This window comes from Camelina sativa, chromosome 16 (assembly GCF_030686135.1).
Source record: "Camelina sativa cultivar CO46 ecotype springtype chromosome 16, ASM3068613v1".
Classification (NCBI taxonomy): Eukaryota; Viridiplantae; Streptophyta; class Magnoliopsida; order Brassicales; family Brassicaceae; genus Camelina; species Camelina sativa.
The window spans coordinates 8,624,821-8,639,360 of NC_141895.1; the positions used below are offsets into that span (position 1 = coordinate 8,624,821).

The window sequence follows — 14,540 nt, forward strand, 5'->3', positions numbered from 1 at the left end:
CTGCTTGGGGCGCCTCCTCTTGGAGGTTCACGAATGCTTGGTTGACCGGCTGTTGGACTGCGTTAGGTGGTGCGTTGTAGCCTCGTCCGCCACCCGCACCGCGGCCTCCGTTAGATCGTCCGCCGCGCCATCCCCCACGGCGACCTCTGCCTCCGCGAACGCTTTTTGGCTGAAAGACAGCCTCGACTTCGCCAGGGGTCATGTGTGGAGTGACCAGGGGTCATGTGAAAGTCGCAGTAAAGTTCCTTCGGGTCAGACGGCTGCTTGTCTTGTTCTTCCGCCTCGGAGACTGCGTGGATGATGCCTTTTTTTCGATCTTGAGGTTCGTGGTGCTTGTGGGGTTCGTGATGTTCGACCCGGTTTTTAGCCTTGGGGGGATGCGACGATTGTTCGTCGTTAGTTTGCGCGGCTATTTGGGCCTCTTCTTCCTCATCGAGCGCGAATCTGGAAGCTCGATGCAGTGCGTCATCAAGGTCTTTGGGTTCCCGGATATTGAGGTCCTTTCGTAATGGTGATCCAGGGATCAGGCCCTTCCTGAAGGCTGCCATTGCAGCGTCCTCCGGGACGTTGACCTTTGTTAGCTTCTCCTTGAATCTGTTCAAGAAGCTGGCGATGGGCTCTCCTCGTTCTTGGGCCATCTCCCAGAGATCCAAACTTGTCACGCCTCGTTCGATGAGGATTCGGTAATTCTTGAGGAAAGCCTTGGACAACTGGTCGAAGTTGTCGATTGAGTTCGGCTCGAGCCTTGTGAACCATACCAAGGCAGGGCCGGGAAGGCTATCGATGAATAGCTGACAGCAACCGGCGTCCCTTTGTTCGTCGGTGAATCGTGCTTTGGACATGGTCGCCATGAAGGACGTCATGAACTGGACCGGATCTTTGTCTTCCTGGTAGATTGGAAGTTTCAGCTTGACGTTCGGTACGGCAGCTCGCGTTATCCGTTGAGTGAAGGGCGACTGCCGAGTCACCTTGACAATTCTATCAATCTCCGGAGCCGTGCTGATAGCCCGATGGAGGAGTGTGTTCATGCCGCTAATCTGCGACTTGATTTCTTCGAGTTCGAAGCAAGTTCCGGGGTTTGTGAGGCGGGCGACCGGGGCGGCCGAGCTCTTGTGTATTCGCGAATTCGGATTCGTCGGTCGAAAACTCGACGTGGTGTGAGGGGGATGATTCCTCCTGTCGAATTGTGCGTCTGAAAAGTCGAGACGACGAGTGAGACCGCCCAAGTTAGGCGATTGTCCGGCAGAGACTTGCGATGGGGTTGTCTGGGTTACTACGGTGTCGACCCTGCGATTGGTATCGGAGATCATCTGGTAAATCTCTTTCGTCATGGAGCCTAACAAGATCTTGAAATCCTCCATGGAGATGACATGCGGGTTCTGGACCGCCGGTGTGGCATGAACAGGGAGGTCTCCATTCTGTGCGTCGAGCTGCTGCTCCGTGACGCGCGCATCCTCCTCGTTACGGTGTTGTTCACCGGTGAGCTCTGTGTCGAGGTTGACTAGCTCTACTTGAGTTCGCCCCGCTCCCTGGCTGGTCTCCCCTTCGGATCTGATCCCGACTGGGAGTTCAGCGGAGGTTTCGGCCGGGTTTGTCGTTGCGTTGACGCGCTGACGAGAGTACACGGCGATGGCCGCCCTGGTCGAAACGCCACCTCGTGTTGCGACGTCATCCTGAGTGGATGCGACGCCTGTGAGATCGAGCATGCTGGAGGTTGTGCGGTTTGCTTCGGGGATTTCGTTGATGATGGAAGACATTATTGTGGGGCTAGAGAGTAAGTTTTCTAGAGACGATTTGCGTCCCTACAGACGGCGCCAATTGTAGAAACTAGGTTTCCACAATGAATTTGTTTGAGGAGGGAAACAAATTCAATAGAGTTATATCTCTAGAAAACAGATCTAAGCCTTCGAATTAAAGTAAAGAGGTAGAACTCAAAGGAATTAGGGTTTATTGCCAAGAACAAAAGGAGAACTCGATTATTGTATTTTATTTTCGATGCCTTACAATGGAGAAGTCTCTCCTTCTTTATACATGTTCTAAGATTACAATATATTCACTTTCCTTATCGGACGAAGTGAGATATGGAAAACTGCCTCATTGCTTCATTCGGCCGCCGTGCCGAAGTGGAAGTCGGCTCCTTCTTCTTCAAGGCTACACTTTGGCCGAACTGACTTCTTGTTGACCTAATCGAGCCCTTAACCGGTTTCCCGGTTAACTAATCAATTAGTATTTCTGGTTTAGCTCGGTATGTCGGGGGTGCTGAATCCCGCACCAACAATGTGTAGGCATTTGTCCAAGGCCACAAAATAGTAAAAAATTGTAAGGCCATATATCATTATTTGAAAATGTTTGAAAATGTTTATTTTGTTAGGTTATGTATTTAGTTTGAAAATGTTTTTAAGATTTTTATTTTAAAATCCATATCATTATTAATCATTCTTATTTAATATATCTTAATCTTTTATTCATATTAATATAGTATTATATAATGTATTAGATATTTAAAAGTAGATTGAAAAACCACATGAAAGTTGATAATTTTGTATTAAAATTTTATACAAAAAAATACTTTTAATGAACTAACAAAATGTTAATATGACAATAAAAAATAGATGATATGATATCTGAGAGTCAACAAAATGTTAATATGACAATAAAAATAGATGGTATGATTTCTGAGAGTCGTAAAATTATTTTACTTATGTTTTGTTTATATTTTACTTATATTTTCCTTATTTTTTGTTAATATCCATTCAACATTTTAAAGAACCAAAAAATGACTAATTTTCTGCCATATATAAATAATTACACCTACAATTTATATTTATATATAATTTAATGTAAACTATACTCAATGTATCAAACAATCAAATAATTTATATATATAGATGATTTTATCATAGTCATAAAATAATATAAATAATTAAAAATACATATCATCTATGTATTGTATGGGTAGCCATATATATATATATATATATCCTTGAAAGAAAAAGCGAAAAAGACAACATAGTCTTATTGGCATAAAATGTCACATTTGTTCTGGATGAGTATCGCATAACCCTTGCAGCCCCACCTTTCACCGAAGGAATTGTGCCCAATGAAACAAGTTTTCCCTTCGGTAGTTACTCCATAACCAATGAGAAGCATGTTGTGTAGACGGGTGTGTTTGGTTATGGCTGCTTTCTTTGGCAAGTGGTAAATCCCCTCGTGGGAAAACAAAAACATAAATTTTTTTTGACTTGGATAATCGTTTTTTGTTGGGATCAGCATTACTTCGATAATCTATTCCAAATATTCCAATGTTCATGTGTTAAAGTTGTTATCACAATATATTTTGCTTAGTGTAGTGATAAGGATAAACTAGCTAATCTTCATCGCTTTTTATAGAGAAAAATGTACGTAATGGTGTGGGGTTTGACCATAAATTATTGAAATAGTTATAACATATTAAGAAATCCTCAACACTAAATTATACACTTTAAAACTTTGTTAGCTTGCGATTAATAGCAATTTTAAGATTGGCAAGTCCGAAGTAGTCTGATTCATCAGGTTTGATGTGATTGATAAGTTCATCATCAACAGAAATCAACACATGTTGGTTGATTGGATGTCCAATGTTTCGAAGAGCTTGCACAACGCGTGCACTCGCCTTTTAATATGGTGTCAACTATGCCTAACATTTGCAACAAAATCAAACTAAGATATGAGGTAACTATGTATTAAATTTTTTGACTATATATTAAAAATAAAATAACCATTAATTAATGGTACACCTCTTGGAAAGTCAGTTCACTGGTAGCTTGAGACGATGACTCCGCTTGAGCTCTTTTCTTCGATTCAGAAGCTGTTTTTGCTTGCACCTTTTGATTTTTCCTCCAATAGGAACTTTTCCTGGATTCTTTTTTCTATTTAGCAAAAAAAAATCTTTAGTTAAGAAAAAACAAAATTTATTACCAAATGCAAGATATTGCACCTATATTTGACTCTAAGCCACTCTAACCCCTAGACTACCAGGGGCGGACGTACGCTTTAGTATGTGTGGCACGTGCCACATGCTAAATCCTAAAAAAAAAAAAATTACATGGGATTTAGTTATCATAGTTCAGAAAATAATAGCACTTAATTATTGTGCCACATGCTAAAGTCTAACGGAAACTCTTTCTATAATATAAACTAAAATTAAATGTAAATTGTATCATAATTTAAGCTATAGTAATACAGGTTAAGCCCAACTATTTTAAAACTGCTAATGATTCAAGCCTAACTAACTAAAAGTCTAAAACTCAAAGTCTATAAACTTTTTTTGATCGGGATTTATACCTAGTTTTCATGAGTTCATCGACAGCAATACAACTGCACCATAGAGAGAGAAAAGTCTTCTGCTTCTATTTTTGATTGGTTCCAGTATTATTTTTGTCTTCGGTTATTTTTTATCAAACAGCATATAAACAACAGTAAGTAATTGATGCAAAACTTGTCGTTGGACAAAATTCTGTTTACGTGTTATAGCATATAAACTTGTCTATTGATTTTCTTCTTATTCTAGATAAATTGATAGTCTCATTCAATTGCTTTAAATATATATTGATGAATTCATGCTATGTTTTTTATTAGGTGATCTATGGAAAAATATTTTCCAAAAAAACCAACAAGTACATCTCATTCTCATGATGATTTGGAGAACCCGTGGACCCTGCTGATAGGAAACGAATTGTGGAATATCACTCTAACCAAAGAGATGAGGTAAGACGCAAATATTTAGTTAAGGGTCCTTATCAACCTCGTGGTCACAAATTTCCTAGAACACTAACCGGAGATAAATTGAGACGATTCAATCCAATTTGGTTTGATCTTTATGGTGATTGGCTGGAATATAGTGTGAAGACAGACAATGCTTTTTGTTTGGTTTGCTACTTGTTTAGAGATTACACAGAAAATAAAGGTGGAAGTGATGAATTTGTAACAAGGGGATTTGATACAAGGAAAAATCCAAAGAGATTGAGTGTTCATGTGGGAGAAGTGAATAGTTTTCACAATAATGCATTGAAAATGGCTGATAATTTGATGAGACAAGGTCAATCAATTGTTCATGCTTTTTATAAGCATGATGATGCTGCAAAAAATGAATACAGAATCAGATTGAATGCTTCAATTGATGTTTGTAGATATTTATTACGGCAAGGATTACCTTTTCGAAGTCATGATGAGTCAGTAGAATCAGCTAATAGGGGAAACTTCATAGAGCTTGTGAAATATACTGCAGATCAAAATGAGCTTGTAAGGAAGGTTGTGTTGGAGAATGCTCCCAAAAATAATCAGATGGTGTCTCACAAAATTCAGACTGATCTAGTGCATTGCTTTGCAGAGGAAGTTATTGAATCTATTATTCAAGAAGTTAATCACGATGTATTTTGGTTGTTGGTGGATGAGTCTGCAGATGTTTCTACTAAGGAGCAAGTGGCAGTGGTTTTTCGCTTCGTTGATAAAGATGGGATAGTAAAAGAAAGATTTATTGGTCTTATTCATGTTCAAGATACATCTTCTGCAACTCTGAAATGTGCTGTTGATTCATTGTTTGCAAAGCGGGGGTTGAGTATGAAAAAATTAAGGGGACAAGGTTACGATGGAGCAAGTAACATGAAAGGTGAGTTTAATGGGTTGAGATCTTTGATTTTAAGAGAAAATAGTACTGCATATTATGTATACTGTTTTGCTCACCAGCTTCAATTGGTCGTCGTGGCAGTTGCTAAAAAACATTTTGAAGTTGGTGATTTTTTTTATATGATTTCGGTTTTGTTAAATGTGGTTGGAGCATCTTTTAAGAGGAAAGATATGGTTCGAGAAGACCAACGAAGGATCATCGAAGAAGGAATTAGTCAAGGTGAAATTAAGACAGGAAAGGGACTGAATTAGGAGCTTTCATTTCAAAGACCTGGTAATACTCGATGGGGTTCTCACTACAATACCTTAGTACGATTAGTTGATTTATTCCCTTCTATTGTGAAAGTATTCGAGTATGTCCAGAGCGAAGGGAGTGATGATGTCAAAAGAAGGCAAGCTAATGGTCTCATCAAATATTTGCACACCTTTGATTTTGTGTTTTACTTACAGTTGATGTTACTTCTTCTCGGGATCACAAATACTCTATCGGTGGCTCTGCAAAGGAAAGATCAAGACATTTTGAATGCTATGTCTCTGGTGAAATCTACCAAGCAACAATTGTACAATCTCAGGGATAATGGATGGGATTCTTTGGTTGAAAAAGTTAATTCTTTTTGTGAGAGTCATAAAACTGAGTTGATCATCATGGAAGAAGAATTTGTTGATCCAAAGAAGCCAAGACGGAGAACCAACATGACAAACTTGCATCATTATCAGGTGGAATGTCTTTACACTGTATTGGATATGCAAATTCAAGAGTTTAATGATCGTCTTGACGAGGTAAACACTGAATTGCTTAGTTGCACTGCGTCTTTGAGCCCTTTTGGTTCCTTCCACGAGTTTGACCAGTCGAAACTTGTGAGGTTATCTGAGTTTTATCCGGAATATTTTAGTTCTGTGGAGTGGATATCTCTTGAGCATCAACTTGGTATTTACATCGATAATATCCGTGAAGATAAAAGGTTGGCTAATTTGGAGAGTCTTGGAGATCTTGCACGTGTAATGATGGACACAAAAAAACATCTTTCGCATCCTCTCGTTTATCGACTTTTGAAGTTGGTTTTGACTTTATCTGTTGCCACTGCTACAGTCGAGAGATGCTTTTCTGCGATGAAAATTGTGAAGACTACCTTGCGAAACCGAATGGGTGATCAGTTTTTAAATGATTGTATGGTTTGTTTTATTGAAAAAGAGCACTTAGATAAAGTGACAAATGAGGTAGTAATAAAAAGATTTCAAGATATGGAAAATCGTAGAATAGTTTTGTAGAATTTCTTCGTATGTTTTTGTTATGACAATTTTTTAATGTTTTATTTTTTTGGTTTTGGATTTTTTAATAATAATATTATTATTATATTTTAATTAATTATTTTATTAATTATTTTGTGCCCCATGTTAAATAAGTTTCTGCGTCCGCCACTGTAGACTACTAAGATATTCTTACATTTATTCTTACATTTTCACGACCGTTTATTTACTGGCCGCAAGCTTGTGCTTGCCTTGCTTGGCCTCATGGCTGGCACCTCTGATCCATGGTTTTTGCATGACCTGTAGCTTTTAATTTTCAAAAATTAATTTACCTTAGTTATTTGAAAGTTTCCAATCGATTTTCAAATGTGGATATGTTAAGTCTTACGTGTATCATCGATACATGCTTTATATTTTTGTATACTCCATATATTATATACCCTTATGATTGAAGATAATATTTTAACAAAAACAAGTTTCAAATATAGATCTTGAAATAAAGTATTTTAAGCGTTAATTCTATAATATAGACATGAAATAGCAATGAGCAATTGAGAACTAATGAAAAAAAAAAACTTACTGGTGATGGATTAAAGAGCTCCTCCAAAACGCCGTCGTATATTAACCTACTAAGTTAAAAACTCGTAATTCGGTTTCCCTTTTTTGGGCTCAGTAGTCTCTTGTTCAATTAGAGTATCTGTTCTCTTGAACTTTTGAGAGTTAGCGTAGGGTAAACTTTCCCTCTGAGTAAGAGTCGTACCTGTTTAGTACTCTTTTTACATCTTTTTGCTCCAAAGATCCCGACAGTTCCTGTTTTATCTTTCCGAAAAATTAGGGTTCTTCATCCCAATTTTATTTTCAGTCTCAAATTCTTGAGTCTCCTTCAGATATGTCGAATCAACTAGATTCAGCTCTACAAGGGATGTCCCTGGAAGAAGAGGAAGATGTCCCGTTCATCATGCCAGATCTCCTAGAATTCTGCTCAAGCAAAAACAATGTCATAAGCTTAATGGGTAAGATCCTTAATCCTGACTGCCAATCCGTCTCAAATCTGGTCAGGGATCTCCCAAGGAAATGACAACTATAACACATAGTTAGAGGGGTATCTTTATCAAAGGAACATTTCCAATTCATATTCCAACATGAACACGACCTTGAAAGAATCCTAGAGAAAGGAGTACATACTTTCAATGAATGGGCAATTGTAATCGACAGATGGGTGGAATCTCCTCCAGCGGATTTCCTCCAATATTTACTAGTCTGGGTCCAAATCCGGAGCATCCCAATGAATCACTACACCACGCAGGCTATCACAACTCTGGGTGAAATCCTGGGTCAGGTACTCGAAGTTGATTTTGACCCGTCCCAATCACAGATAAACGAGTTTGTGAGATCCAAGGTCGTAACCTTTAAGGGTGAAGCTGTCACGATTTTTTTCGATTTTGAAAGAGTCCAGAAACGCTGTTTCACCTGCCAAAGGCTTACTCATGAACAGGGCAAGTGTCCAGTTAAACAGAAAGAGCTCTCACAACAAAAAGAGACCCGACTTCTAAAGAAGCAAGAAGACGTAGCTGCTCACAACAGGTTAATTCCTATCTCTGATCCTCTCTTTGGAGTTCTAAGATATGATCAAGTGGGAATTGATCCTATTACGGGTCGACCTAGAATGGCTGCTGAAGTTATTGATGAGATGCGTAAGTACATGAGAGGGGCAGTAGGGGCAGAAAGATTAGAAAAAATTGACAAGATTAAATCCTCCCTTGAATCTTTGAAGATTGATCCTACAGCTGCACGATTAGTCCTCAGATTGGAGAAGCCTCCTCTGCTTTCTCATGATGTTCTCAAGCAGAAAGGTTTCGTTTTCAGCTATCCACACGAACCAGTCCAGTCTGAGTTATGTGGCAACGAAAACCAGTCAATGAGTTGCGATGAGGGTCCCAGTTCTTCGCAACATGTCTTCGAAATGGGAGCAACTTTAAGAGAACCTCAGTCAGATGGTGGGGTAGATCAAGGGCTTTATGGTTCTTCTTTGCTTTCTCAAAGTTTACCAACGGATCACAATGCGGACCTCTCTGTAGCCGTTTGTTCCTGGTCTACTTTGAAAAAGTCTTAAACAAAGAAGAAGACCATACAAAGCTCAAAGATCAAAAGAGGTCGTACAAGGAACAGGAGAAGACAAGAAGCTGATTATTCACTCCACAAAACGAAAGGCTGCGGATGAGGCTAAATCATTATCAAAAGTCGCTAAGCGCAAAACCAACGAGGCAGCCCCAATTGAGGGGCAGTCCAAGTGGTAGTGAGCATGATCAGCTGGAGTTGCCAGGGATTGGGGCGGCCTCATGATCTGACGATTCCTCGTCTCAAGGACATGCGTAAAGAACACTTCCCTGAGATCATGTTCCTGTGTGAAACTAAGAATAATAGTAATGTAGTAGTTGATATTCAAAGCTGGTTGGGTTATGCAAGAGTTTTTACCGTAAATCCACTCGGCTTAAGTGGTGGTTTGGCACTGTTCTCGAAGGAAGGAGTGTCATTAGATATTAAGTTCTATGATAAGAACATGATCGACCTTCAAGTCAGCTTCGGCTCAATGGAGTTTTTTGTTACCTTTGTATATGGCGATCATGTGGTCAGTGATAGAGCCATTGTGTGGGAAAGAATCACAAGAATAGGAATTCATCGTTCTGAAGCCTGGTGCATGATGGGATATTTCAATGACATTCTACACAATGGTGAGAAGCTTGGTGGTCCATTAAGGGGAGAAGCTTCCTTCTTACCTTTTAAGGATATGATTGCAAATTGTCACATGGTGGAGCTAACAAGCTATGGGAATGGATTCACCTGGGGAGGCAAGAGAGGAACCTCTTGGATCCAAAGCAAACTCGATAGATGTTTTGGCAATAAGGAATGGTTTAAGAGGTTTCCTATATTGAATCAAACGTTTATGGAGAAAAGAGGATCTGATCACAGGCCGGTTCTAGTCAAGCTTACCTCCGTTAAAGAACCTTACAGAGGCAACTTCAGGTTTGACAAGAGATGCTTTAACAAGCCCAATGTCAAGCAAGCAATCTCAAGTGCCTGAAATGCACATAATTTTCGCAGAAATGGAGTAGTATCAGAAAGACTTATCAGTTGCAGAAAAGCTCTTAGTCAGTGAAAAAAAGAGAATAACACAAATGCTTTGACAGAAATCAATCAGCTTCAACTCAGTTTGGAGGAGGAACAATCCTCTGGATTTCCTGACACCCTTAAGCTGAGTAGACTGAGGAAAAGTTTTTGTACTGCTTGTAAAGAAGAAGAATCTTATTGGAAGCAAAAGTCCCAAGAAAAATGGTCAAAATCAGGTGACAAAAATACTAAGTATTTTCACTCATCTGTTAAAGCGAATAGGAGGAAGATCAGACTCGACAGATTGATAGATATCAATGGAAATGCTCAAAAAGTAGAATCTTCAAAAGGCTCCGTGGCAATTGCTTACTTTCAAGATCTCTTCACATCAACAAATCCGGACTCCTTTGAAGACTTTTTCCATGATTTTCAACCAAGAGTCTCTGCTTCCATGAATGACCATCTATGCATGAAGGTTACGGTTGAGGATGTGAAAGAAGCTGCTTTCGCCATTAAGCCCTCAAGTTCTCCAGGGGCAGATGGCTTTACTGGTTTCTTCTTCCAAAAATATTGGCCTATCATTGGGGCTCAGGTTACTTCTGAGATTCAAGCCTTCATCTCTATAGGTATCTTCCCTAAGGAATGGAATTATACTCAAATCTGTCTATTGCCAAAGAAGGAGAACCCAGAGCACATGTCAAATCTTCGTCCTATCAGCTTATGTTCAGTCCTATACAAGATTATCTCTAAGATCATCATCAAGCGCCTCAAACCCCTCCTGAATGAGATAGTATCTCCAAATCAGACAGCTTTCGTTCCAGATAGGCTTATCTCCGATAATATCCTTATTGCTCATGAGTTAGTTCATAGTCTGAGAACTGATAAAACCATTTCAAAGGAGTTTATGGTCATTAAATCAGATATGTCAAAAGCTTTCGATAGGGTTGAGTGGAAATACTTGAATCGTTGTTGATTGCTCTAGGGTTTAGTCCACTATGGGTTTCTTGGGTAATGAGATGTGTAACCACTGTTTCATATACGGTCCTCATCAACGATCAACCTTTTGGTCTAATCTCCCCCAAAAGAGGATTAAGACAGGGGGATCCTTTATCCTCTTTTCTTTTTGTGTTATGCACAGAAGGGCTTACCCACTTAATGAACAAAGCCGAATCCAATGGTCTCATCAATGGTATCCAATTCTCACCAGAAGGTCCATCTGTTCATCACCTTCTATTCGCCGATGACAATTTGTTTTTGTGCAAAGCTGATTTGCCCCAATGTGAAGCTCTAAAGAACATTCTCAATGCTTATGGTATCGCAACTGGTGAGTGCATAAATGTTATCAAGTCCTCAGTTACCTTTGGCGATAAGGTGGAGGAGGAAAAGAGGAAGGATTTACAAAAGACTTTAGGTATTTTTGCTGAGGGTGGGGCAGGCACATACTTGGGCCTCCCAGAAAGTTTCAGTGGCTCAAAGATCCTTCTGCTGGATTACATCAAAGAACGTCTTAAATCAAGATTCTCAGGTTGGTTTGCTCGTTCATTATCTCTTGGTGGTAAAGAGATTCTTCTTAAGGTGGTGGCAATGGCGACTCCAGTATATGCTATGTCCTGCTTCAAGTTACCAAAAGCTACTCTTTCCAATCTCACCAGTGGTATGTCAGATTTTTGGTGGAATGCAGTTGAGCACAAAAAGAAAATTCATTGGGTTAGTTGGGAGAAAATGTGCCTATCCAAAGAGAATGGAGGTTTAGGGTTTAAGGATCTTGAGGATTTTAATCATTAGCCAAACAAGCTTGGAGAATTCTTCAAGAGCCTAACTGTCTCTTTTCACGTGTGATCAAGAGTCGATATTGTCCCGATGGTGATTTCTTGAATGCAGGTATTGGAGATCGACCTTCTTTCGGTTGGCGTAGCATCTTACATGGGAGAGACATTTTGGTTAAATGTTTGAGAAAGAAAATTGGTAATGGCTACTCAGTCAATGTGTGGATGGACCCCTGGATTTTTGATCATGAATGGAGAGCTCCTTACAGGAAGAATATTTTCTTTGATTGGACACAGAAAGTTTCTTCACTAATCAACTTTCAGTCAAGAACTTGGGACTCTGAAACTCTGGAATCCTTTTTTTCCCCCAATGATATCCTTTGCATCAAAAAAACAGAAACCAGTTACGGGTAAGGATGATTTCTGGTGTTGGGAACACACGAGGAGTGGTGAATATTCTGTCAAATCAGGTAGATGGTTGGCTAGCACCCTGAAAAATCAAGAATTACTCCAAGAAGCGGAGATGTTGCCCTTGCTGAATGGCATTAAGAGTCAGGTCTGGACATTGCAAACTGTCCCCAAGATCAAAGCCTTTCTCTGGAGAGCAGTCAATGATGCTCTTCCCGTTTCAGACTTAATCTCAAAAAAAGGTGTTAAGCTGGATACTAGATGCCAAATTTGCGGCAATGAAGGAGAATCCATCAACCATGTCCTTTTCACCTGTACGTTAGCAAGACAAATCTGGACTATGTCCGATTATCCCTCGCCCCCCTCTGGTTTTGATGAGTTGTTGGTTCACTCTAACTTCCACTATTTGTACACTTCCTCCAAATCTTCGAGTGTACCTTTGGAAACTAAAAGACTTTTTCCGTGGATCCTCTGGCGTCTATGGAAAAACAGAAACTCATTCTTCTTCGAAGCCAAAATGTTTGATCCCCTTGATACAATTGCAAAGATAAGAGAAGATGAGACTCTTTGGAGTCAATCTCAACAAGTGGACTTGGAATGTGACGAATTGGAAGAACTTGAAGAACTACATCAAGCTTCCCTTTGGAATGTTCCTCCTGCAGGCTGGGTAAAATGCAATATCGGTATATCTAAGCTCCAAAAGAACAAGAAATCAGGTGTCGCCTGGGTACTAAGAGACGATACTGGATGTGTGATCCTTCATAGCAGAAAAGCCCTTACAGTATCCGGGAATAAAGTTGAAGCAAACTTGGAAGGTTTTCTATGGGCAGTTCAGAGCATGATCAGTCATAGGTATTCAAAGATCATCTTTGCTTCCGAATCTGTTGAGTTAGTGGGTGGAATTTTAAGACCAAAAGCTTGGCCAAACTTTGCCCATCAACAATCAGAAATGTTGATCCTACTGAATAGAATTCTAGAATGGAGAGTACAGTTAGAGAAGCCATTACAAAACAGAGGAGCTTATCTCATCGCTCAAAGCGTTCCAGATTATGGCTTAGTGCAATCGTATGTTGCCATCGGTTACCCATTGTGGTTGCAGGAACTTTTTGATTATGAGAGATTTTCTTCCTCTCTTTTAACTTAGGCATTTTTTCTCTCCTTTTGGACAAGCAGGTTTTTGAGGCTATATTTTTTGGAGGGATATGTTGATGGTTGTTTAATCACTATCCCTCTAGTAACTTTACATAGTTACTACCTGTAATCCTATCAATAATTAATGAAAAACCCAGATGACAAAAAAAAAAAAAAAAAAGATTAACCTACTAAGTCCCTGTAAGAATCAAGACTCAAAGTCATAAACACATACTCCAAAAAAGTTTCCTTCAAAGCTAGTTTCAGGGCTCTAACAGATGACAATTGCTGAATATAAAACTCTATTACATCACACAGTATTGAGAATGGCATCATGGAAGAGACACACTTTTACCTTTCGGTCAAGCGTTCTGCGAACAGAGTCCAAGGTTGTGGTTGGGGGAGGCGCATTCTTTTCTTCCTCAGCCTCTTTTTGTCTCTTTTCATATATCAAAAGAGAAATGAGAACAAAACTTTGATTGAGAAACCATATAGGTCACTAATGGACATAGTCAGATACTTGATATAAAGTACATGAACATAATTACAAAGTTCAAATCAAGTCACCTTTCTAGATTTTGTCACATCTGCTTTAGCATAGCTTGCGTTTAAAGCTTCACTAGCCGCCTTCTTAGCTGCTTGCTCCTAACAAAACAATATGATCTGGTAAGATTCTTATGCAAATAAGTAACAAAAACTCGGAAGGAATACAAGAGAAGTAACAAATAGGGTCCGTTCTCTAATTCCCATACAGTCTTCGTCTAGATCATTTCATCCTTGCTGCGAAAACAGTCATTCACCTGCGAAACAGTGAAATATTATGACCAACCCATCAAAATGTAAAGTGAAACTATATAGGAAGGGAAAAAAAAAAGACCGAAGATAAATTATTGCACACCTCATCATCATCATCGAGGTCAGAAAGATTGCCTGATTCATCGGAAGCTTCAGCGTATCCATCATATATCCCAATATGTTTCTCCTTCACTTTTCTCTGAGACAAAGCATAGGAAAGATTCTCAAGAGCTCAAACAATAGCAAAAATAATCTAATTCGATAGATAGTTGTTCATCGTGGTTTAAGCTTACCAATTCCTCCGTCGTTTTCTTCTCTAGCTTCTTTTTCTATTCTCTCTTTCTCTGCTCGCTGGAAAGCAGGAGGATCCGACCCACCAACAACTCCACCAGAAATAACTATGAACCACATGCAGAGAAA

The 14,540-nt window shown here is 39.4% G+C and overlaps 1 protein-coding gene and 2 pseudogenes across 1 annotated transcript; all 3 read left to right on the plus strand.

Moving 5' to 3' along the window:
• The first annotated feature begins 4,603 nt into the window (after positions 1-4,603).
• On the plus strand, positions 4,604-6,933 carry LOC147925309 (uncharacterized; annotated as a pseudogene).
• Positions 6,934-7,801: 868 nt separating this feature from the next.
• Positions 7,802-9,025, plus strand: LOC147925310 (uncharacterized). Its single transcript, XM_087492569.1, has 2 exons — positions 7,802-7,966; positions 8,030-9,025. Exons 1-2 carry the CDS (start codon positions 7,802-7,804, stop codon positions 9,023-9,025), a joined length of 1,161 nt encoding a protein of 386 aa, XP_087348695.1.
• A 189-nt stretch (positions 9,026-9,214) lies between these two features.
• On the plus strand, positions 9,215-13,338 carry LOC147925311 (uncharacterized; annotated as a pseudogene).
• The last annotated feature ends 1,202 nt before the right edge of the window (positions 13,339-14,540 follow it).

Coding starts and splice junctions, on each gene's coding strand:
- LOC147925310 (XM_087492569.1), top strand. CDS start 7,802: ATGTCGAATCAACTAGATTCAGCTCTACAAGGGATGTCCCTGGAAGAA. Junction 7,967..8,029: donor GCCAATCCGTCTCAAATCTG/GTCAGGGATCTC, acceptor TCTTTATCAAAG/GAACATTTCCAATTCATATT.